The sequence below is a fragment of the Pimephales promelas genome, chromosome 12 (assembly GCF_988280905.1).
Source record: "Pimephales promelas chromosome 12, fPimPro1.hap1.1, whole genome shotgun sequence".
In the NCBI taxonomy this organism is placed as follows: domain Eukaryota; kingdom Metazoa; phylum Chordata; class Actinopteri; order Cypriniformes; family Leuciscidae; genus Pimephales; species Pimephales promelas.
The window spans coordinates 21,267,472-21,293,330 of NC_142780.1; the positions used below are offsets into that span (position 1 = coordinate 21,267,472).

Below are 25,859 nucleotides of genomic sequence, written 5' to 3' on the forward strand. Positions count from 1 at the left end.
ACATGAAGAGTTATGTTCAAATCATATTAAAAAGAACCGAGCATATCCAGTATAACGTTAGTTCTGAGACAATAATACTTCACTTTAAATACACAAACTAGTTAACAAGACACGCGTTTAGCGAAGTTAACAGTTTCAAACACTTGTTAAAAGAGTGTAACTTAAACGCCTGGAATTCGTATGACCATTCGGATTAATAACACATCTGTTGTTTCAATTTGAGTCTGATTTAAGATCCTTTACTAATTAGCTAAAGGTTTAAAGCTAAGCTCTGAAGCTAAAAGTGTGTGCAAGCGTCAGGACAGGAGTTGTAAGCGGAGCTAACTGAGCCAAGTTAGCCGACAAGCACCACAAAGGTGGTGTATCGACAAAGTTTTTTTCATTTCCGATTCAACGAAAGAGTTCCCGAATATAGTTCAGATCATTATATAAGAACAGCTCAGCGCAAAACGTTTTTTATTTCTGGGAAAAGAGTGAACTTTGTTTTCCGAGTTGAGAGATTGGTTAACTATATTGAAAACATACTATTTAACAGCATGCTAGCTCAACCTGCCGATAGCTTAGCTAAATGCTAATAAGAGCGCAAGAGAGAGACGCTGTGCACGTTGGGAAAGATAAACGTCTATTTTAACTAAATTCATGTTTGACTATGTTTACCTCTTAAATTGGGAGGAGTTGAATCTTCGTGGATATGATTAATTCTTTCGAATGTTTCTTGAGAAATTCTTTTTTTGCTGTGGCTTTTGTCTCTTCCGTCTAGAGATTTAACATGGCCGTGCGCTGAATTGATCTCGAAGTACGTAAACGCATCGAAAAAGCGACGTCGACCAATCAGGTAAACGGGTTTGAATTTGGTGGGCGTTACCATTGACATCATATGATGTTTATGGGCGTTACCGTAATCAAACCCACCCACGTACCTCGGGGACAGTGCCTGTGGATTTTCAGAAACATTTATCATCACAAATAAAATCATCACCCAACACAACTTTTATATTTCAAATCAAGCATGCACATAATATTTTGTTGTGGTGATAATGTTTCGTCATGTATGAAAAATCATCACATTAACGTGATTATTAACATAAATAATAAATATTGATGAGGTATATTTAGATAATAATAATAATAATAAGAAGAAGAAGAAATCATATTGGCTACTATATTATACAAATATTAGTCATGAAATGCATTAGATATGTATAAAAATATGTATTTTTTATTCAAAGTAAACTAGGTTATTTTATATTGCTGCACTTATATTCACACATTCATAATAAAATCAAAATGTATACATTACTGCCAGCAATATCACCATTAAGTACCTCTTTTGAAATTCATATCAAAGCCCATGCTGTATCATGTTAATCACAGTTTCTAAAGATTCCGGCAATGGTTTTAACTCTCCTGTTACCCACAGTTTTTTTTTTTTTTTCCCACACTGGCTTCCTACAAGATTATACATTTTAAGACAGTGAGTCAAAACTCATAATTTGTCACTTCTTCTGACAGAGATTTCAAGCTACCGTTCAAAGATTTGCACTGAAATATAATTGGCACAAGTAACAATTTTGGTATAATCAACAGGCACATAAATAATATAACTGCAAAAAAAAAAAAAAAAAAATCTCAATTTCAAAATGCTTTCTTTAACAATAGTTGACAACGTTCATTGTAGATAAAATTGACCTCTGATGCATTGTACTTGGTTGAAATTGGCTGTCATGTGTGTACCCTAATGATAAATGTTTGAGGGCCTAACTGTGTGAAATACAATTTTTGACAGTTACATTTTTTGTAAACGAGATTTTCTGTCATACGAATTTGGGTAACTTAATTCTGGAAAATCTGAACATGGGACTACATGGGAAAACCAAAATGCTGTCAATAAATATACAGACTCCACAGTAAAAAACACAAATGAAACCGGGAAAAAAAAAAAAAAAAAAAAAATCTGTTTCTTACTATAGAAGTATAAATATCATAGCTCTTTAAAATACATGACAAAATCCAGCATAATCATTTCAATTACATAGCAAAACACTTGGTAACACAAATATACAGTAATGTTCTTGATTTAGCAAAACTTCATAACGTCAGCATAAACTTATCAAAATTTGAAAAGATTTAACAAAATGTTTAGATATATATATGCATGCTATAAATCAGTCAGTATGTGGTCAACCGCAAATAATATTCAAACACCACTTATAAAGGAATCAGTTCACCCAAAAATCATCATTTACTCAATCTATGGTCACCAAAGCCAGTTAGTTACTACATACAGTATGTTCAAACAGTATTTTAATTTTTGGGTGAACTATCCCTTTAAGAGGGACAGCTGTTTAAATATCTAGCAGCTATCAACTCACACCTCTTTCTTCACTGTTTACACTCACAGTAGACATGTCTGATTGGTCACTGCTCCGACTGGATGGCCGTGATTGGTTACCAGCACCCTGTGAGGGAGAGCCATATGAGATTGGCACAGGGATACTGGGGAGTAAGATTATCTGTGTATCCGGATAATATGGAGGTCTTTGAATACCAGGGGAATAGTAAAGAGGGGAAGAGATTAGAGTCCTTCTCTGGATGTGAGAGACAGGTGGCTTAATTTGGTCGTACACAGACGGTGACACATATGGGAAAGGATGGAGTGCCATTCCGTACCCTGCCCTGTTGTCTACTGCCATATTATGGTGTGTCCGAGGCAACATTTGCAGAAAGGTTTTTTCATTGCTGTTCATCGGTGATTGACGTTCTGAAATGTTCTCCGCTGACCGACTTCGTGGTAAATTTGGAGTCACAGGAGAATGCGATGTACTGCGCTGAAAAGTGGGAGTCATCTGGGGAGAATGGTTGGAGCTGCCAGGGGACAGAGAGCCTAAACAGGGACAAAAATGACTAAAAACTTTAAATGGCCTACTTTAGGTGTTTAGAGATAATTTCACTCTTGTCATTTCAGAGAGACTCTTACCATTACTGCCAGGTAACGTTTTCCCATTGCAGGTGCGAGTGCCCCTCCCACGCAGCACATCAGACACCTTAAGACAAAAACACAAAAATACTTGTTTAGATGAATTACAGAAGTTATGGTAACACACATGGACAGATTATGGGGCCGATGTTGTTGTTTTTTAAACTTCAGGGACCTTTAACTTGAGAAGTCACAAACTTGAGATTAAATCACAAATTTAATCTCTAGTTTTAATGTTAATTGCTATTTTGTTTCTTTTTCTCTTAGAAGAAATGGTCTCCATAAGGCTTCGAACAACAATAATGTATCTTTGGTGACACGTCTGACTGGCAATTAAAGTGTATGGTTAATATGCAATACAACTGAGCAATGTAAGTTTTGTGAATCGCCACTTGTTGGCAGAGTTGATGTACAATAAATATATTTTACTGACTTTATTAACTTTTATTATGAAAGACTTAGTGACTTTCTCTAATTTATTTTTAAATATTATGTTGATAAATAAAAAAATCACTTCGCTTTGTAAATAAATACATATCTAGGCAAGATTAATAAATATACAGTACATGTTTTCAAATGCATTACTGCCATTCTTTCAGTTCTTACCTTTTTGTTTTTTGCTACCATGATGGCAGTGTCATTGTGGTTGTTTTTAAGACTACTGTCAGCTCCATTCTTCAGCAAGACCCTGACAATCTCTATCTGACCTCTGCCACAAGCGCTGTGTAAGGCTGTATTCCCACTATAAGACTGTGCGTTCACATCACACCCACTCTGAATGACACAGCACACAGAAAAAAATCATTATAAACACTAATAACTGCTTCTCATCCACTCTCATACAAACACTGAGTAATAATGATTAATAGATTTCAGTCTCATAGTTATACATGTTCTTTCCTGTGCTCACCAATAGAGAAGTATACAAGATAAAAATGAAAGGAACAGACAAAAGTGATGATCGAGAAAATGACTGGCTTAATAGCTGACTCATTGGATTTCAACAGAAATCTCAACAGAAAAAAAAAGATATGCACTCACACACCTCGATCAGAAAGGTGACCATGTCAATAGAGTTGTTTTCTACAGCATGAATCAGTGCACTGCGACCGCTTTTATTATCCTGTGTTAAAAGAGAAAAAGAGACATAATAAACAAACAATTGAACCATAGAGACCATAATACACAACTAATTGCACCGATACTGCAGGCATAGTATCACATCTGAAAGCATAAAGATAGTGTAGATGATATGAGAACAAATTCACTGACCCCAGCGTTGATTTCAGCTCCGCTCTCCAATGCGAGTCTTGTCAATGCTTTATCTCCTTTCTGCACAGCCAGGTGGAGGGGTGTCAGACCTTAAATTAAAGAACAAAATATTCATGAAGCGAGTTTCGACATGTTTCAACAATACACTACAAATGTGTTTCTAGGGACTTTTCGATTTGTGACAGCAACAGGAAATGTCTCATCTTACATTTGTTAGACATGAATGAAGCCAATATCAACTGCAAGTACTGTTTAGAAAAATTATAATATTCTGAAACTTTGAATAAAAAAATAAGATAAAACACTATGAAATTTATAAAAAATAAAATAATACTAACGGTTTAGTTCAGCATACTTAAAAAAATACAGTTTTCTTTAGTACTACAGAAGTGGTTGTCTGTTACAAGAGGAAATTATTGTGTCAGAATCCACAAATAAAGCTAGATGGTGATATTCTCCCCTCCTTCCTGATGAGCAAAGATTTTCCAAAACATAATCATACATTCATGCATGAAAATCCATGAAAAGGAGCTGCCCCCCAGTGGAACACAGCACATAGCAAAAAAGTTTGGCCTTCTGAAGATGGCATATATAATTTTCCAAAACAAACAAGATAAATGTTCATTTCCAGTTATGTATTTGCTTATATTGCTGTACTAAACAGGACTATATAGTTAAGAGAACTGTAGTGTCAGCACATCCATTCAAGTGGCGCTCACTGCAGAGCCAAATGGGTGGATCTTGACCAAGCTCCACCCCTGCAGATTTAAGGCATGAAGCTTAACCTTATTATGAAATAACATTTCCCTATTGTGCTACAAAAAAAAAAAAAAAAATGTATGTAATGCAATAAATATACCATTCTAGATGTAGGTCTAGCACTCACCCTCATAGTTCCTGATCTCCAAGTGGGGCAAAGGGTTTTGGGGGTAGTGTCTGAGGATGACAGAGAGGCAGTTTACATCTTTGTGCTCACAGCACAAGTGCAGCGCTGTCTGTCCATTACGGTCCAGAGCTCCGGGGTCAGATCCTGCATCCAGGAAAGCTTTCACCAGAATAGGTTGATGGGTGATTACAGCCAAGTGCAATGGTGTCTGAGAGAGTGAGTGAGAGAGAGAGAGAGAGAGAGAGAGAATTACTGATTCAGTTAATCAAATCCACAGTATATTTAAGAGCCAGTTATATTTAGACCACATGATCAAAACTCTCAAAACTGTCATTGCGTGTCAATATTTAAGCTGAGTATCAAAACAAATCTACAACTCTGATGTCTGATAAGGTGTTCAGGTTTATTTGGACTAATAGGTTGAGTCATATCCTGGTGTGGATTCCTGTTACCGTAGCTGCTAACCTGGAACTTGTCTAACAGGTTAAAGGTCAGTTCCACAGATCTGATGAGATAAAACCGGGTTAACGCCCCTTTGTAAACAGCTATGCAGTGACTTATCTATCACATCTAACAAACTACCAGTACTACTACAAGCGTGAACTTTTTTTGGTAAAGCAGTATTAAGAACAAAAATTGACTGTAAAGTAATCCCTTTCAACTATTTGTGAAAATATTTTGGTTTAAATAAGCACATATTCACTCTTTATAGCATTACAAATGTGCTACAAGTAAATTTGTAATGTCTCTTTTCACTTCAATTATGGAATGGTTTGCATCGGTTAATCGCTGAATATTACTGTCAATCGTTTCTATTGCATTTCTACTGCAAAACAATTGTAATTTGTGCTTAGCTTCTGTGAATAGTTTTTTTTTAATGAAATATTTAATTTTCACCAATAAATTAACTGACATAACTGTAATACACCGAAGTTTAAGTGTCTGCGTGTGTGTACACATTAGTGAAACTTTACAAGTAATCTTGGTCAAACCAATCATAGAGAACTTTATTTTCGTTTCCTTCACCTGAGGTAAAATTCTTGAGAACTAGCGTTGTTGAAAGCAGTTAAACAACAAAGTGAAAGAAAAAAAAAACAACATCAAGGGTTACAGACAAGAACTGAGAGTCAAGATGACAACACACAGCACTAGTTCCTTCAATGTAAGCATATACAGGGAGCAAAAAAGCATTACATTAGTCACTTGACAGTTCTTGAAAAGGTAAATGTTCAATCTTGCATTCAGACATACAATAAAATCATATATCCATATATCCAAATCATATATCCATAGATCCATTTCTAATAATATAGGAAGCTAAACCTGCATAATTGAAATAATCTATCGTGAAGATTAGAAAAAGATAAAGAGAGGTTTGTGGTTTTCAATGATACCCACTAAAGATTAGCATCAGTTCAGGCTTGCTAGCAGGTAAAGTTGGTTCTCGGCTAGCATAGAGAGGAGGGACTGGTTTGTCACCGGAGGGAGGATGTTCCAGTAAGGCACAGTAAAAAAAAAAGTACAACGAGAATGAAGACAGAAATTCCTCTGCTGTCACAATGCCTTTGGCCCTCCCTTCCTATGAAAACAACTCTCGTATTTCCCTGAATCCTCTCTGACTCACTCACTTTTGTGTATGTGCTAAAAGACATGTTACCACACACATAAAATTTGATGGATTTTTCTTTGTGCCCAGATCAATCATTACAAATCTAACTTAGAAACAGTGATGGATAAAACACAATCACATCCTCTTTAGGCATGCCCTGAAACAGGAAATTGTATAAGAAAGGACGTTTTACATAAGAAGAGAAGTTTTAGTGCAATAGTACCTTTCTCATAATACAATTTCAATGAACCTGCAATAACTGACCAATAAACCACCAATAAAGGTTTAAAGAGGAAATGGAAATGCTTGGAAGAGCATGAGGGGAGAAAATGAGGGATGAGAGAGATAGAGAGAAAGGGAAAGGAGGAGCCGGAAATGATTGAGCAAAGGGAGCGATGAAGGGAAGAGATAGATCAGAGAGGGAAAATCCCTTTCCTCTCCCCTGCAGTGAGTTCTTAGGCTCACATTCCTGTGTGTAAACACAGGGGAAAAAAAAGAAGAAAAGACAGAAAAAAGGGGAATCTTGGATGAATAAGGAAAGTGATTGAAGGGAAAACTCATGACACATACATGAGCCAAAAACCCACTCTAGCGAACTGAAACTAAATCTTGCATAATTTTGCATTGATGACTGGGCTGAAACAAGAACACAAGGACACGAAAGGAAAGGAAAAATAAACAGTGCACTCAATCCATGCAACAAAGGTATGAATGCTGTTTTATACATTCATGTCACACTTTTGAAATGAACCCCATGTATGTGAAGCAAGCATGATATTTAATGCAAAATAAATATTGTATGGCAAAATAGAGCCAGATCTAAATAACTGAAAAATCCAGGATAAACCAGCATAAAAAGTTTTGGCAGTCTTATGTGGTTTAAGCCTGTCTCCCAGACTGACCAAATTTGAGGTCAGCTGGTTTTAGACTGGTTGGCCATCTGGTCCCCCAGCATGACCATCTGAAAAGTGCCCAAAATCCCTCTAAAACCAGTCAAATGAGCAGTGTGACCAAGTTGAGCAAGGTAGCTATTTGGCTATTGTTAGGCTCCTAATCTACTACAACAAGTTTACATGCATCAAAGGGAAAAAAAAGGAAAAGAAAAGAAATTTTATCATAATATACATTTCACACCACCAAATGTTTTGATGATTCTTAAAGGTTCTCTAAGCGATGTTACGCGTTTTTTAGGCCCAAACATTTTTGCCACATACAGCAAACATCTCTTCACTATCCACTAGCTGCCTGTCCCCTAAACACACAGGGAAAAAAAACGCGGCCTATGCAGACAACCCAGGCTCCATAAATGGCAACAAAAACAAACTACGGCAACCCGCTCCACGAAACATAGCAAACTGTTCCAGCCAATAACTGACAAGAAGGCCCTGGGGGTGGGGTTTGGGGGGGACAGTGCAGATGAGGAGGAGGGAGGGTCTATCTTGCCTCCGTTTTGTTTGAAAATACTTTAAACGTCAACAAGAAGTCACGTCACCTGACATCGCTTAGAACACCTTTTAATGACTCGATTGATGAATCAGCCTCTCTAAATCGCTCAGTTTCCGCGAGCCTACTCTGCTCTGATTGGCCAGATGGCCCAGTCATTAGATGTTTACAACTGTAATTACTCACCATTAGCATTAATACGTGCATGTTTATCAGCAAACCAATGTGTATATTTCAAATTTATTGTGGTGCACATGCAGGAACTGAATCAATAACAGCGCATACATTAGTCGAGCACTAACGTAAAGGACTGAAGTAACATTGTAAAACAAATCTTGCTCAATCCTTTATCTTTACTCAAAGTAGAAAGAAAGACCAACCTGATCTCACGGCAATTTGTACGAATTTTACAAGGTGGCTAATTCATAACAATTCGTATGACCTCACTCGTACAAATTAGTAGGGTTTTTGCTAAATCGTACATACTTTACGAGTTGCCCAATTGGCATGAATTCGTACGAATGACATACCCCTGACCACGCCCCTAAACCTACCAATCACGTGGGTTTAGACAAATCGTACAAATTCGTACGAGTGATGTCGTACGAATTCGTACGAAATAGCCACCTTTTAATCACTCGTACAAATTAAAAGGTGGCGACCAATTTGTATCTCTTGCCATACGAATTGGTCGTGAGATAGCGTTGGAATGACAGATAATCTGCATTAATAGACACAATTTTAGGTAATAGTGGCCAAACAGCTGATTAGCAAACCATTTCCAGTAAGACAGTGATAACATGATTTAGCCTTCAGGCGGAAACTTAATACTACATATTTTGAACACACGGTAGAAAATATATACACCAATGATTATTTATATTTACAGGTTGTGTTTCTGAGGAACAAGCTGGTCGAAATAAACCGAGAACGGATCTTTCAAGAGCAAGCGTTTTGCGAATCACGTGTTGATCTCTCGCGAGATTCAAGAAACAGTCGTCAGTTTACAACGTGCAACATGCAAATGTATCTTCTAGTGACCTAGAACCGCAAATCAGTAGGTTTCGAATGAAAAACAACTCATTAAGGCAGTTCAGAGTCCATTTTTTCTTTTGGGAGAGAGACAATAACTTTATTTATCGTGCACTTTCGACTTTACAACGTTTACATTCAGAAGCAGCTATATTGCACACTGCATGAAAGGGGATATTCGAAAAACTGTAATAGGGGCACTTTAACATTAAATAACATAAGTTGAAAGGAGGAAAACAGAAGGTATTTTTTGAAGTAACATGCACCAATGAATCGTTCACAACAAGTCCAGGAACATGCATTAAGGAAGTCAACAGGCACTATTTTAGGATGTGCTTTATGCTTGGAATTAATGCTAATATAGCTATGTAAAGTTAACTTATGGGTTAGGCTTTCTGTGAAGCTATCAATGGGTCTCTTACTTGTAGTAAAAGAGGACAGGAGTGTTTTATAATTCAGGGTAAAAAAGATAAGCATGTTACAAGAGTGCAAGAGAGAGAGAGAGAGAAAGCGAGAGAGAGAAAGAGAGAGAGAGAGGGAAAGTCCCTTTTAATACCCTTCAAACCTCAACACAAGGTATGTTGAGAAACAACCCAGGGTGTGAGGGTGGGGGGGGGGGGGGGGGGGTCATGTGACTTCTCGGAATGAGGATACTTAGTTAAAGCGGCTGCTGTATGCATCTGAACTTGTGTTTGCACATACACTCATACTAGTATAAAAACATATACAGTAAACTGAATTCGCCGACAGGCCATGCAAACAACTCATCAGCTGCTGTCTTGCTTGACTGATAAAACGCAAAACACATTTGTCATGTGCACACACACACACACACACACGCACGCACACACAAATGTCAGTGTCAGTCATGACAGACATGTGGGAGGACAAGATTTACAAAAGTGTGGAGCTGAACCAGAGACATGGCGATACAAGTCTACCATGTACAATTTCTAGTGATAGTAATAATAATAGCTGTAGTAACACTTTCCTCTGTCTCGTACCAGTCAGCTGTGTGTCTACCTGCCATTATAATATCACACATTAATCAGATAAATCATTGTATTCCCTAACAAATCTTGGATTTGGAAACACCAAAACTGTAATTTTCTTCAAACGCTGCAATAAAAGTTAATCAAAACTCCATCTAAGCTTCAAAGACATGCGAATGTGCAGTTCACATTTCTGGGGAAATAAGAATTGAACACAGGATATAACACAAATGTTAACCTCAACAATCTGACAGAAACAAGTTTCAGGCCGCAGCTAAGACATACACGCAGCTTCTGGTAACTGCCGACTGCCTGTGAATATTCAAGCATTCGTGTTTGTGTGTGAAAGTGTGCGTCTGTACGTCAAGTGAAACCTAAACGTGAATTTGAGGTAATTTTTTATGCCTGGTTAGACATGCAATGGCGGTAATTGATAATGTGGTTGAGTGTCAGTGGTGGAAGTAAGGGTTAACACAACCAGGAGTTGCAAAAAGGTGAAGAGCAGGATGTGAAAGCCTGGGAACAGTCTGACTGGTCTTCTGACACATGGGAGCAAGATGAAGCGAAGCACACAGTGTGTTGTGGTGGCCATGTGGTGAGCACACAAGTGGGCAGGCCAGTGACTATTAAAGGTGCTCAAATAACCGCAAACAGTACGGCGGCACTGCCTGAGAACAACAGTGCCCTAGGAGTAATTTCCTCTTCTGTTCAAACCTAGGCTACATGTATCTCGTCACAGTTAAGAACACTATTGTGGAAATTTACAGTTATGGCCCACAGGGACAAGAACTCAGGTTTAACTAGCCCGGTGTAGTTTGTTAAATCCTCTTAATCCAGCAGTCACTAACATTAATTCCCTTCTTTCCTTCACACCCTGCTGAGAAGGCCGAGGTAGGTAATAACACTTTACAATAAGGCTCAATTTAATACATCATGAACTAACAATACAATTTTATTTTACAATTACAAAATTACAATATTTCCTCCAGTATTTCTACTATAATTATGACAAAGCTGCTTGTTTTTATAAATACAAACTGGAAAACAAACAAAACCACGTGTTAAAAATAAAAGTTTTTAAAAAATATATGATTTCTTGATTTTTAAGTGTTTTAATTAAGCATTAAATACTTTTTTAATATTAAATATTCCAATGATTTAAATGTATTCATAATTATGTTAATATAATTATTAATAATAACATCATAATTTGAATAGTTTAAAGGCATAGTTGTCACTAAATTCTTATTTTGTAGACCCTTCGCAGGGAGTTTGTTTGACAGGCGATCTGACTAATCATAATCCGCCATCCGCTGAATCCCACCATTTTTGTCTGACAAAGCAGTGAGAAGAGTTAGTAAATTAACGTTGGAGGATTTGAACTTGAAAAACGGAGTGTACTGATATCTTTCCATGCTATGAATTAACCAGAAGGAAGAGATGATTGGTTCACGAGCAGCTTTAAGAGGCTCTGTCAGACACAGTAAAGAGCTAAAGAGAAATTTCTTTTAAAAAAATGACCATATTTGAAAGTTGAGACTATGTTTCATTTCAAAAGTAACCTGTTCTGTCCTGCCTGTTAGCACCTTGTCAGTGTCCTCTTTACTCCGTAATGTATGTTTCACTGAGTGAGAATATGGTGTGTGGCTTGACAGTGTCGCTTGTCAGACATATCAACAGTAACTAAAGGGGGCGGGTCTTTGCGAACGGTCAATTGCGACTTTATATCACACAATTCTGAGATTTGCGAGAATTTCTGATTTTTTTTATTCCATGGCGGAAACAAGCTGCCATCTTAAGTTGTTTCATACCTGTATGAATTTCTTTCTGCTGCTGAAAACAAAAGAAGATATTTTGAAAAATATGGGTAACAAAAAAAGTTGATGACTTCCATATTAACTTCCCATTGACTGAAAAAAAAAAACTATATAAATCAACTATTTGGTAATCAATATTCTTCAAAAGATCTTCTTTTAGGTTCATACAGGTTTGAACAACATAAGAGGGAGTAATTGATGACAGATTTGGATCTATCCCGTTAAAAAATAAAACCTTATTGTATAATGCAACCTATTTTGATGTGTTTGTATATACCTTACCTGCCGTAGGTTATTGAAAATGTCCAGGTCTTTGTGGGCCCGTCGAAATATTTCAATAAGCCATCTGACCAGTTGGATGTTCTCCTTGACCACAGCAATGTGAAGAGGTCTGCAAATAATACACAGATGCATTAATTACCTAAACACAGAAATAACAGCAAAAGCAGCATGCATAGTCCTGTAAATTCATAACCACACGAACAAAACTAGCACCATCAAAATATATAGTGATGCATTTCTTGTAACAATACAGGGTTGACTGTCTTCTTTAACGGCCTGCACAAGTCAACCAAAGAGTTCAAAAAGTTGACTGAATGACACTTCACCTGGTGGACTAAAGGTTTGTAAAAACAATCATGTGTATGACTCATATTGTACACAGTGGCTTTTAATGCAACCAGTGTTGGTGAGTACAGGGAAACGCTTATCTCCCTATCATTTCACAGAAAGCCTCTCTGAGGTGAGAGTGTAGAAGTCAAAGTTTGGGAAGAGGAAGAAAACTGCGTGAGAAAGAGAAAGGGACTCTTCATGAAATCTTTTAAATTATTCTTTTTTTTTTTCTAATTCTGCTTCCAGTAACAGCTACTTTGGTTTGAAGTCACTTCCTGCCCTCAGGGACAATGGCACCGTTCTTTCTGTTTTGAATACTAATTATCATTATATTTACTGTTGCATTAGGGGCTTTCTGTGCTTTTCAGACTCCTCTAGCAGGACTTCCCATGAAACCCTGAGAAATGTACAAAGAAGAACCTTGCACTGACTTGAAACACAAGCATGATACATATTCACAACTTATCTGAAGAGTACAACATGCACCATTGTATACCAATTGATCACTATTAAATGCATCACAATATTAAAAGAGTGGAATCAATACTATGTGCAGAGTGCATCAACACATGTGGCCATAGAATATTGCACATTATAAAACAAACATCTGAAGTCATCGAGATAAAAGATAATTTCAAAACACTTTTACGCATGACTAAAACTTAGGGTTGTTATCAATGTAAGTTATTTTCTTGCATTATGAACTATAAAACAGTTCTTGTGGAAAGAATGTTAATAGATGGGAAGTCATACTGCAGCAACTGGAAAAATGAGAGAGGGATAGAAAAAGGGAACCGTGAAGAACAGGGGCTCTCATTGTTTATATTGTCTTTTGAGTCACTGTGGGATGAAACAAGCCGGAACACAGACCGTGGGGAAGCCAATGGTTTGAATTATGGAGCTGATTCATTTTTCTAGTGATAAATGTAAACATTGTCCTATAATTGGCTGTTGCAATTGTCTCATGTGGGTTATTCCGCTGTGGCAAGAGTTTGGAAATAAAGCAGAGAAGGACATTTAACCACAAGAGTAAAAGAACAGGTGATATATAACATAAGGTCGAAGAAGATTTTCTGTTTGGCTCAACAGTCACCATACAATCCTGCATGAAGCATCAAACCAAAAGAGGAAGAGAAGAGCGATCTAGTCAAAATGAATACAAGCTGGCCTGACCCAGGCTATGACTTGCCTGAACTGCCTCCTCCTTGCTTTTGAGAAGAAAGCAGAAGAGATTATTAGTAGCTTAATTCTTTCTTTATTAGCCTCCTTTCCTGTAAGTGAGGTCAGCGTCAACGTACTTCAGGAAATCTCATGCTTTTTCAGTTCTGCCATCAGGGCCATGTGTTCAGCCCTTGTGACAAGAACTTTGTAACAAGGAGTCTTTATCGGGTTTATCAGAATTGTATGTTTACACAGAACGAGTAAAACTGGCCTGTGTCATGTTGCAAAGGCATATATGGGGCAGAGTGATTTATTTTTTCTCTATGCATCAAAACTGCTACTTGCAGCACGAAATGAACAAATCTCTGCCTATTGCATTTTCAGTAAGCGCTAGTAAAGTCATGGAATGGAAATTACAATCGCTTCCTATATTGGGACTTATATTTGTGTAAAAAGGTGCTTCGCAAACAAGACAAACTCTAGGGCAGGACATGATTTTGTCAACCAGCAATTGATTTATTTTTGTTTGCTAATTGCGATCTAATCTGAGTGACAGGTTACTGGACGGGAACTGCACACGTCACCAGAGAAAAGATTAAAGTCAGCATGAAATGGAAGTTGTGACGGTCTTTTGTTCCCTATGAACACTGCTTCCCGAACAAGAAAAAATGTTGACAAAATGACTTGATTTTATCCTTTGTGAATTGATTGGATTGTTGGATGGTTGTTGTTTACTATTGCTGTGATCTCATGTGAGTGACAGGTTGTCCCGCCCCTCAAGGCCAATAAACACATCATAGGAGAAGATACTGTATGAAAAATCACTGCGGGTTTTTGATGAATTTGACAAAAAATAACGATGTGCACAGATAAATTATTTAGAATAAGCACGGGAATATTACATAAAATAAATTAAAAAAATATATAAGGATTGAATATTTTATTTAAACATAAAGTGAGTAAATTCATTATTGCTGTAATAACAGGTCAGGCTTAATTACAACACAAATTTATACAACATTTAAAAGACAGTCCCTCCTCCATCTGCATTCACCAAGGGGTTCTTGGGCGGAACTGATAACAATTGAAGACCCCTGACTGTCACGATTATTCTTCGTTGCACTATCACAGACTTTTCGTTTGTTTTAACCAGTTTCCTGCCTTCCTTTGTTCAGTTTTCCCACCACTCTTTAGTTGTTATGGTAACAGATTAGTTTTCAGTTCAACTGTGTGTCATTAATTACCCAAGGTTTGCTGTGTTTGTTCACCCATTTTCTGTTCATGTTTCCGTATAGCGGTTGGTTTTGTTTGCTTGCCTTGTCTTGTATTAGCCAACCTTCTGAGTGGATTAAAGACGTTATACCTGATCTTCATCTTCTTTGTGTGTTCCTTGCAACTGTAACACTGATATAGTAGAATTTTACGAAGTGGCCAGTTCGTACGAATTCATACGAATTCATACGTCCTCACTCGTACGAATTAGTAAGATTTTTGTTAAATCGTACATATTTTACGAGTTGCCCAATTCATATGAATTCTTACAAATGACCCACCCCTGACCTCGCCCTTTAACATCACTGGGGTTTAGACAAATCGTATGAATTCGTACAAGTGAGGTCGTACGAATTAGCCACCTTTTACTTATACTTTTATATGAATTTGTACAAATTGATTGTGCGATACAGAATACATACAGAAAGAAACAACAGCAAAAAAGCAGGTAGCATTTCATTGAATCTGTCTGCAAAACGATACTTTACATTTTATATCACTTTGTGTTATAAAGAAAAAAACCCAACTTTGTGTTTTGGATAGAAATAATGTACATAAAGCTATTTAAAGGGGTCATGATCCAGCTTTTGAATTTTTTTTTATATTGTTGTCTGAGGTCAACTTATGACGTTTGCTTGGTTTTTACATTAAAAAACATCAAAATGAAAAAGTAATAGGCTATTTTCTACCCTAGTTTTGAGCTTAGCTCAAAAACGCTCGTTTTTTATGGGCGTCTTGCATTGAAGACTTGGAAGTAAACGCCCACTGCTGTGAGGGGATAACAGTTTTGCATATTATAATGAGTTTCACTCTCGACCCGGTTTGTCATCACGAGGTAGGCAGGCCTATATTATTTAGCTATGCGTGTAATGCACGAATCGTTGGGCGGGGCTAAACCGGCCGTGTTGAAGTAGGCGTTGATCTTCTTCTGTGGGGGTGGTGTTTTATCCTCTTTGACGTCATAGTTCCCCACTTTGAAAAACGAGTCGTTTGCTGAGGCTGGTGTCAACAAAAGCTTTTACTGGACTAACAAGGACGTTTTCAGTTCTGAAACTTACAGGATATTCTTATAATATGATGACCTCTTAGATGTCAATAGCTCAAGGAAAACTTGATTTCTCAGTTCATCACCCCTCTAATTGTATGTTCTTGTCACATTTGATGGCCAATTAGTTTTAGTTTTAACATTTATTCATTTAGCTGACGCTTTTATCTAAAGCGACTTACAATTGCTATATATGTCAGAGGTCGCACACCTCTAGGGGTTAAGTGTCTTGCTCAGGGACACATTGGTGTCTCACAGTGGATTCGAACCCGGGTCTCTCACACCAAAGGTATGTGTCTTATCCACTGCGCCATCACCACCATATTTTTATGTACATTATTTTTATCCAAAACACAAAGTTGGCCTTCTTTGTCACAAATATGTCTGCTTGATGATCACTGGCTTTGCTGTCACTTATACTGCAGGTCAAAATTTAGTTTCTCTCTCTTTCTTTTCGACAGATGAAACTCTCTGGGTTCCTGGAAGTGACTGAGAGTTAGTTAGACCGCAGCCACAGATAAGGCCCAGGCTGAGACTGACGTAGGAACCTGAACATCATCAGAAGGAGATGAAGGGCTTATGGCGGAGCAGTGGCGCATGTGTGGCATCCTGTACAGCCCAGAAACACAAACCAACATCCCCTATAGCACACAGACCTGCTGCTGCTGTAGCAAACAAACTCACAGGCTGAGACAAGACATAAACAGCCTGAGCCAAATGCAACCACTCTTATTAAAAAAAAACTTGAATGGGTATAGAGGAGACTATTAAAAATTCCAACAGCAAGATGAGAGAAACCCTTTGTCAAGGCTCTATGTTTCTCTGCATAGCCACGAGAGCTGAAAACAGCTTTCACATCACATACAACCTAAATATCTACATGAAACGACACTTTTAACCAAAGTGACTTCTATTGGATTGAATACATTCCCTGAAAATCGAATCCAAGAAAACTTTGGCATTACTGATGGTGAAACAGAAACAAGTGTCGTTCCAAGTCTGTCACTTTGTTTCTTTTGTGAAACACAAATGAAGATATTTTGAATATTGTTTTTGCCCATACATGAAAGTCAATGGGGTTCCAAAAAATGTACATTGGACCCCATTGACCTTCATTGTAGGGACATTTTTCAAAATATCTTCTTTTTGTGTTCCATAGAATAAAGAAAGTTATGCAGGTTTGAAGTGAGGGTAAATAAATGATGAGAGAATTTTTAAAGCATGCATGATCTGGCCTGTAATCTTATGGTGGTGCTTCATACAAATGCGTAGACTACAAGAGAGGACGAAGGAGGAGAAAGTGGGTATAAAGAATTGAAATGGCACAGGGATGTAAGCTTACAGTACAGAGCGAGGAGGGGCTATAAGCAACAGAGAAAAAGCGGTAAAGGAGGAAGTGAAGAGCGGATGTTTGGGTTTTTGAGCCCATTCATTTTAAACGCACGAAGCAGTGAAAAAAAGATGAAAGAGAGAGAGAGAGAAAAAAAGACACCTGAAAAAAAAAACCGCAGTCACACAACAGGCTCGCACTCACATCAGGCTTTCCCGAAAATGAGGGTCTGTGAAGTGCTGAGAAGAAAACAAGGTGAGAGCACGAGACACCCTTTGACGCAAGAGCCAGGACAGAGCACACACATGGGGGGAGGGCGGTGTGTGAGAAAAAAGATTGTTGTTTTTCTGTTTTTGTAAATGCAGTTGATTTAATAGCATGATTGACATACAGTATGTGTATGCAAACAATAGTCAGAAACAGAAATGGGGATCTACTGGAAACTAAACCTTTGCTAAAAATGTAAGCAGTGCAGCGTATCAGTTAAGATGGAATTGTGGTTTTAAAAAAAAATCTCACCAATTAGAAAGCCAAACAAAATATCAACTACATTTTATTGAGAAAACAGTTCACCCAAACAGTCCACCTTATCGTTTGCATGTTATTTTCAACTTACACAATCATTGTTATTGTTCTCTGGAACATATAATAGGTGAAATTCTGAAGAATTATACTGGTGGCTCTTTTCCATAAAATTACAATGATGAGCAAAAGCACCATACAAGTGGTATGACTTGTGGCCTCATTACATTTTATCATGCATTTCTTAGGAATCTAACACATGACACTGGTGTTGCTAGCGCCATGCTGTACCATTTGAATGCCAGGAACGCTCTATCTTCTTTATGATAGAATCAAACATACATTTGTTATTCACTGATATTCTTCTTGAGAGCAAGTCAGTGATTTGAACTTTGAGAGCAGAACCAGTATTTGAGACTTATATCATTCAGATAGAAGTGATTCATTGAACGATTTGATCTGGAATCACTGCTTCTTTAAATGGACTCTCATTAAATGGATATTCATTTTAGTTCACCCAAAAATAATCTCATAATTTACTGACCCTCAAGCCATCCTAGGTGTATATGACTTTATTCTTTCATCCGAACCCAATTGGATTTCTCTTAAATAATATCCTGGCTCTTCCTGGCTTTGTAATGGATTTGAATAGTGGCTGAGTTTTTGAAGCTCCAAAAAGCACATCCATTCAGAATAAAAAGTAATCAGTCTCCAGGGGGTTAATAAAGGCCTTCTGAAGTGAAGCGAAGTAATGGGTTTTTGTAAGCGAAATATCCATATTTAAAGAGGAAATATCATGAAAATCTGACTTTTTCCACGTTTAAATGCTATAATCGGGTTCCTGGTGCATCTACCAACCCAGAAAACGTGAAAAATGACAACCCAGTATCTTTGTTTTGGTAAGCCTTTCTCTGAAAGTAAAAAATAAGACGATCAGATTTGAGGTACAGTAGGAAGGGGATCTTATTATAATATTACCATCCCTTATTCTGCACGTTTCCACCCACAAGCCACCATTTGGTTTTCGCAAGTGACAACAGTGTAACCAGTTCTGACGCGATGGTAAAATTTCCATCTAATAGTGGAGTGCAGCCTCTCCGTAAGGCTGCACTCCACTATTAGTTATTTCGGAGATTTTGGATGAGTGAGATTATTCGCCTGTTTTGTAATTGTATCCAAAGCTTGTATAAAGGTATACTGTGTAGGAATTTTTACATTCAAACAAATAGTGCTCTCTAGCCATAGACAGTAAAAGAAATGGACACAGCGACCCCATAGATTTCAACAGAGAAAAGTGAAGCCAATTAGAAGCATTCACTTCCTGATGGCTGAGCGTACAGCGCAGACACAAACTGAGCCTGATGACGTAGATGTGACGGGAGTAACCTGTCTGACAGCTGTAAGTATTCTAGTAGCTGTGCCAAGAGGAATCTGAATCGTTCCCTTCCGAATCTTACAGAGACAGAGATTGTGAGTAGGAGCAGGAGCAACTTTAAGACTTTATGCCTCCACGTCCCCCAGATTGCCCGCAAGCTTCTCCTCCTGTCCATGCGGTAATTTCTTTCCTGTGTGACAGAGAGTCCCGTGGTTATGACGCAATCGTAAGCCTATCTTTACAAAAACAGCTTCTACGGGGCCATAACGTAAGACACAAAGTAATGGGGCCTTTTATACATTGTCGTTTTTCTTTAGACATAAATCATGGACAAATGGAGTCTTTGGATCCCTCAGAGGTAAAGTTATTCGCTGTCAAAGTGACGCCAAAATTAATGGGAGTCAATGGAATGCTAACAGCAGGTGAAGTTCTACTACAATGGGTCATTAGCTTCCGGCTAATGGATTACCTCCTTGTCTCTAGCACCTCGCTTTTTCAAATGCGTGTTGCAACTATGGTAGCCGTTACGTACCAAGAAGCTATGACAACATGTCTTCCAATAGCAGTTCATTGAGTTAAACTATACATGTTCTACTGTTATGCTGCCTATGTAATGAATTACACAACCAAGCAATGAAAAAAGCTGGTTTTAGTCACATGACGCTGGCTCTGAATGAAAACGCATTGCGAAAACGCGCTAAGGTAGGCTAGTGCTTTTTGTCCCTCTCTGCTAATATAGTTTTTCAAGATGGTGGAATGACATGGAAGCCTCCATGGACTTACCCGTGCCATGTAAATAAAGATGAGATAAGTCAGATCATTGTAGAACATGTCGTGAACACAGCATAAGCATGCAGTTTTGGTTTAGGAGGAACTGTAAGATGACTGCTGTTTGTTTATGGCGCCCGGTGACTGTGTCTACTACATCCTACAAAAGGATGTGTGGAGGTATGGAAATACATATGTTGATACTGACAGGTAGGACATTGTATCATTGCATTCGGGCCGAATGACATACACAGAAGATATATGTACATGTTTTGAAATTTAGACCACTTCTATTATTGATTGCTTTCAGGATGTGAGGAGAGTTTCAACCAATATAGAAAAATGTTTTATAAAACAAAATGCCTATCTTTACGGGTTGAGTAAATTACGGGATATTTTTCATTTTTGGGTGATTCCTTTAATACATCATAGCTAGGAGCTAGGCCGGATTATCAGTGAATAAGGACTTCTAGTTTATTGAATGTTGGTCTGTTTCTCGTAATATGGCTTTAGAATAAAAAAATCATATGAACCAATTTTATGATACTTTAGTGCACATTTTAAAGCTTGAGGTTCCTGTTTATTGGAACTACATGGAAAAGAGCAAAATTAACTATAACTAAAATAATTTAGTCAAAAGCATAATTTAGTCAAAATATTTTTATTTGCGTTCTGAAGATGAATGAATGTCTAAAGGTGCTGTCACATTTTCATACGCAAAATCCATTCATTTCAATAGGAATCTACAGTATGCAATTGGGAATTTTGTGTAAGGGCAAAATATTTCCCCATGCACATTTCGCAATGGGTTTAACTGATAAACCCTATTGACCAACTGAAAGCTGTGACTTCTGTGTGTGCTCTGCTTCATACATCAATATACTATTTGCAATAGAACGTGGACCTTTTTTGTAAAGAAAATTCAATAAAATTTCACATATGAGGATATGACCACACATTGGGTTTGGAACAACATGAGGGTGAGTGAATAATGACAAATTTTTGGGGAGGGGGTGTACTATCCTTTTAAGTGGTATTTGTTTTATGGAATAAGCCAGATAAAATATGGTTAGTAAAAATACGCAGTGCTCCATATATTATCACATTTCTCAAAAAGGGAATCAGCTTAATTTGCTTACTAAGCATTAAATGCTCACAGCAATGTTTTAGCTGCTGCTGACTAAACCTTGATATCAATATTGCATGTCACCAGGTGTCATTTTTGGAGAAGTTTCACTCACATAAGAAATGATATTTTTATACTAAGTGAAGGTTCAGATATTACAGTAACATGTACATGTATTTGTGTTCCTGCCAAAGCCTGAGGGAGCCATAATGCTCATCTCTGGCATCCCCATGACCTATCACACTCATAAAACCAAGCCCTGAAACAGCAGCACGTGAAATATCGAAAACCAGTTTCTCTCAATTACTCTTACTCTTACCCACAAGCTATACCCTCCTCCAGAGTCAGTCTCCTTTTCTCTTTCTCTCTCTCTCTCTCTCTCTCTCTCTCTCAATCTCAGTAAAGAACAGATCATCTCTTTCTTTGGTGTTGATCATTACCAGATAAGATGATTTTGGTGGGCTCAGTGATCTTGTTGAACAGGAAGTGTAACAACTGTGATGAAATGTACTGGGTAACAGGGGTCACAATGACTCCCTACTAAAATCTTGTCTCTTGTGATTCAACATAAACAGAAACACACTGGATCTATGACTTTTTTTGTTCAGGATGACTAAGCAAGAGTCAGAATGACACATCTAGGATAATTTGGAATTTCCAAAAAAGCAGAAAGTACATGTCACTGATAGTCATAATTTACATGTCACTGATACTAATAATAAAATCATGTGCAGTATAACAATGAAACCGACTATTTAAATATACAGTACAAACTATAAAATATGGTCTGATCTACTTCTTTACCCGTTGAAAATTCTCAGATGGAATGCACAATGGCCCTGTGACAATTTTGAGGGATGTTGTTTAAGCTTAATCAATTCTTAGACTACATCATACCACAAAATGAGACCTCATGGTAAGAGGTAAAGACTCACGTGTCACCATCTTCATCCTGACATGTGGCCGCAGCAATATCTGCCAGCAGACGATCTGTGCTTTCCAGTGGCGGAGGAGGTGAAAGATTGGGAACCGGAAAAGCAATGCATTCCTGTTGACTGTAATGCCGAGACAACTGGAAAAATGGATAGCCTGCTATAACTACAGACAAGAAAAAAATATTAATATTAAACAAAACAGCATGCATATCAAACCAACACTAATGAAAAAGAGTTAATTGAAGAGTTGGCCTGGTCATAATGAAAAATGAAAAACCTTTTTACCAGGTCCTTACATTTTACCAGCAAAGAAGAAGTAAAAAGAGATGTTTGCAAAAAAGTTGCTAAAGCTTGGGCTCAATTTTGGAAAGTTGCAGTGTGGATACATTTGGTTTAGATTATCTTTATGCCAAAATAAGATTGTTCTGTATAACACACTATCAAGAGCAAGAAATAGACATGTAACAGGAATGTATTCATGCCAATGTGTGACGCTTTCAGCATAATTATGTAGATTATTATTTGTAGGCTTATATTAGATTATTTGAAATAGCTAAAGGTGTTATCATAACATATGGCAGGCGCATGCAACGGTGTCTGGTCCAGTGGCAGGCGCATGTAACAGTCACTGGTCCAGTGTCAGGCGCATGTAACGGTGAATGGTCCAGTGTCAGGGGCATGTAACGGTGACTGGACAAGTGGCAGGCGCATGTAACAGTCACTGGTCCAGTGTCACCGCATGTAACAGTGACTGGTCAAGTTGCAGCTCCCCCTGCCACGCAAAGATTTTACCCCTGCTGTTTGATGTTGTATAGCCTAACTTCACAGCTCATATTCAAATCTAGATTGTGGCCATATGAATCATACTGGACCAGTCACCGTTACATGCACCTGAAACTGGACCAGTGACTGTTACATGCACCTGCCACTAGACCAGTCACCGTTACATGCGCCTGCCACTGGACCAGACACCATTACATGCGCCTATACTGGACCAGTCACTGTTACATGCGCTGTATATTTACCTCCTCTCACACATAAGATAACACCACACAAGCTTTTTTATCAACTTAAAAAAAAAAAAAAAAAAAAAACTAGGCTATAGGAGGGTCTGACACAGGTCATTTTATTATATACATTATAATACTCCCTGGTTTCACCTGCATATTTTAACCCACTGACACGTTCTGAAAACAGCTCAACCAAACATTCTTCTAATTAGCTCAATGGTTTCGCTTTGACTGTGGTTCGAGTCTGGACTGACCATGACTGCGCAACCATATTGCCGACGCACGCGTTCCACCCGAACGGACACATAGGCTACTTTCAAAATGACACAAACTAATGACACCAAGTATGAACAAGTGGAATTCCACAAAGTCATCCAAGTTTCGCACTTAAAATATAATACGAGAGAGCAGTCAAAATAAACATATTGTAAACTTACGATATGGTGTTACGAACTGCGAGTCAGAGAATCTCAGCGGTGCATCTTTGTGTATTTGACCCACGGCAGAGTCCTTCAACTCTTTTGCACCCGGGCTATGTGAAATATTTCTTGGACCACTGGTATCATGATCCACATCCGGAGGGAAAGGACGTTTCTTTATCGGACGCGTGGAAAATGAGGAATCTGTCGGTTTCCCTGCAGCGTCCGTCTGACTGTTGCACTTCGGGGTTATAGGTCGGGTTTGTGTGGGACCCTCGCGCGTCCTGCTTGCCCTGACATCCCCATAATCTGTTTGAGTCGTCTGCGAAACTGATCCATCACAACTGTCCCGTGATTCAGGGGGAAGAATCCCGAGTCCAGTGCTGAACCTTTGCTTCGGTTTCACCTGTCTTTCTGGAGTATGTTTAGGGCGACCTTGGTCTCCCGGTTGCGCGCAGCTCCCACGCTCTCTGGTTTTGTTGGTAAGATCCAGTGGCACAGTGTGATTACTGCCGCTCATTGTCATTGTCCTCGTCCTCAGGTAGGCGATATATGGGTCCTAGACGAATCCTTTTATTAACATTGTGTCAATATGACTATCTTGACTCCGTCCCAAGATGACTATCACCTCTTGCTGTCTAGATTAAACAACATACTTACGCGCTTTGCTCAATAGGTTTTAGCACAGCTCACTGAAACATTTAAATTCATAGCCTCCGCGTATGCACAAAGTTTTCTATTAAATGGTTAGTTTAGAAAAAATAGAACTGAATAAACATCCTTATTAATTTCACATGCAATTAGAAGAATGTCATTTTAGGGCAATGACAATTTGTCATGTGCATTATTACTATTAGGCTATTGATCACGCGCTGCAGTCATGATGATAACCTCTGCGCTGTGCTGCTCGCTGACTCTATGATCTGAACTGAATTCAGAGTCTCCCTCTCTCATTCACTCAAATTAGGAAGTAGGTGGGTGAGTGAACTGGGGTTTTCCCTTTCAGCTGTAACTGAATCGCAGACTATGTACTACCCATTTGCGAAACGATTAAACGCTGTCGAAGGTGCAGTTCAGATTAAAAAAAACTTGTAGCATATTTATTAGACTATTTTGTACTTAGCAATATTATGCAAATTATCAACACTTTTACGCGTCTTATAGTGAAATGTTTCATGGAATCGGTTTCGGTTTAATTGTTAGATGAAGACTATTTTGTAGCAATATTATGCAAATTATCAACACTTTTACGCGTCTTATAGTGAAATATTTCATGGAATCGGTTTCGGTTTAATTGTTAGATGACAGTGTTTTGCATATTTTGACGTAGCCTATTTTCTGGCTATTGAATCATTTTTCATTAGTGCAGCTGAATGTGTCGCGAGCTGTTGGATAACAGGTGTGCAGTTTTGCTTTCCTTTCAGCCGTAGCTTTACTCTTTCTCTCTCTCTCTTTTTTTTTTTTTTTTTTTTAATTTTGCTTACCCTGGTGCCTGGTAGGAAGCGGGCTGGATCTCCGCCGGGGATCTCCCCCACAGCTGTTGTCAGGAAACCTGCCAGGCTCGACCTCTTGTCTTCCTGTAGCCTTTTTCAGCGCATTCACATTGGGTCAGCGGATCATTAGTGACTGATTGATAAGAACTGATAAGATATGGTAATTTTCTTACATTAGAGTTTTGATTTATGACTCATATCGATGATAACAGCAAATTCATGTCTTTCACATGCATCTCAGCATCTTATCTGGAAAGCACCCCCATTTTGATCAGATCTCTTAAAGATGCATAGCCTGTAGCTTGTAATGTTTTTTGTTTTAATTTTTAGTTACAAAATAGAACCTAAAGAGAACATTAACGATAGGTTCTTTTGGTTCTAGAGAGAGAGAGAGAGAGAGACTGTTGCCAATGTTAGGACCAATAGGACAATGTTCGGTTTCACTTTATTTTGATAGTCTCTTTAACACATTCTGTTGGCTATAAGTAATGTTGCACCTATACTAAATCTTATTAGAGTGTTAGTAGAGTGTTGGTTGACTGGTAGGGTTAGGGTCAGAATAAGTTGATGTACTTGCAAAGTTACTTATATTTCTATAGTACAATGTCTGTTGGAGGACCAACATAATAAAGAGTTGGCAAATATTAAGCAGACAGTGAGTTTACTAATACTCTAATGAGAGTTAGTTGAAAAGTAGTTGTAACGTTATAGTCAACAGAATGTTTAAAAGGACCATCCAAATAAAGTGTTACTCAATATTCTG

The 25,859-nt window shown here is 38.0% G+C and overlaps 1 protein-coding gene and 1 long non-coding RNA gene across 2 annotated transcripts; one reads left to right on the forward strand and one right to left on the reverse strand.

Moving 5' to 3' along the window:
* Positions 1-1,197: 1,197 nt before the first annotated feature.
* On the reverse strand, positions 1,198-24,993 carry bcl3 (BCL3 transcription coactivator). The gene is made up of 9 exons (XM_039679755.2): positions 23,622-24,993; positions 22,175-22,337; positions 12,311-12,419; positions 5,136-5,343; positions 4,250-4,338; positions 4,023-4,100; positions 3,584-3,751; positions 2,978-3,044; positions 1,198-2,884 (listed from the first exon to the last, which is right to left on the reverse strand). Exons 1-9 carry the CDS (start codon positions 24,127-24,129, stop codon positions 2,364-2,366), a joined length of 1,911 nt encoding a protein of 636 aa, XP_039535689.2. The 5' UTR covers positions 24,130-24,993; the 3' UTR covers positions 1,198-2,363.
* LOC120484553 (uncharacterized) lies at positions 7,152-16,915 on the forward strand. Its single transcript, XR_005623763.2, has 2 exons — positions 7,152-7,449; positions 16,580-16,915. It is a non-coding gene; the product is annotated as an uncharacterized LOC120484553 (long non-coding RNA).
* Positions 24,994-25,859: the final 866 nt, after the last annotated feature.

Coding starts and splice junctions, on each gene's coding strand:
- bcl3 (XM_039679755.2), bottom strand. CDS start 24,129: ATGACAATGAGCGGCAGTAATCACACTGTGCCACTGGATCTTACCAAC. Junction 22,338..23,621: donor GCAGTTCGTAACACCATATC/GTAAGTTTACAA, acceptor TCTTGTCTGTAG/TTATAGCAGGCTATCCATTT. Junction 3,045..3,583: donor TGGTAGCAAAAAACAAAAAG/GTAAGAACTGAA, acceptor TTTTGTCTTAAG/GTGTCTGATGTGCTGCGTGG.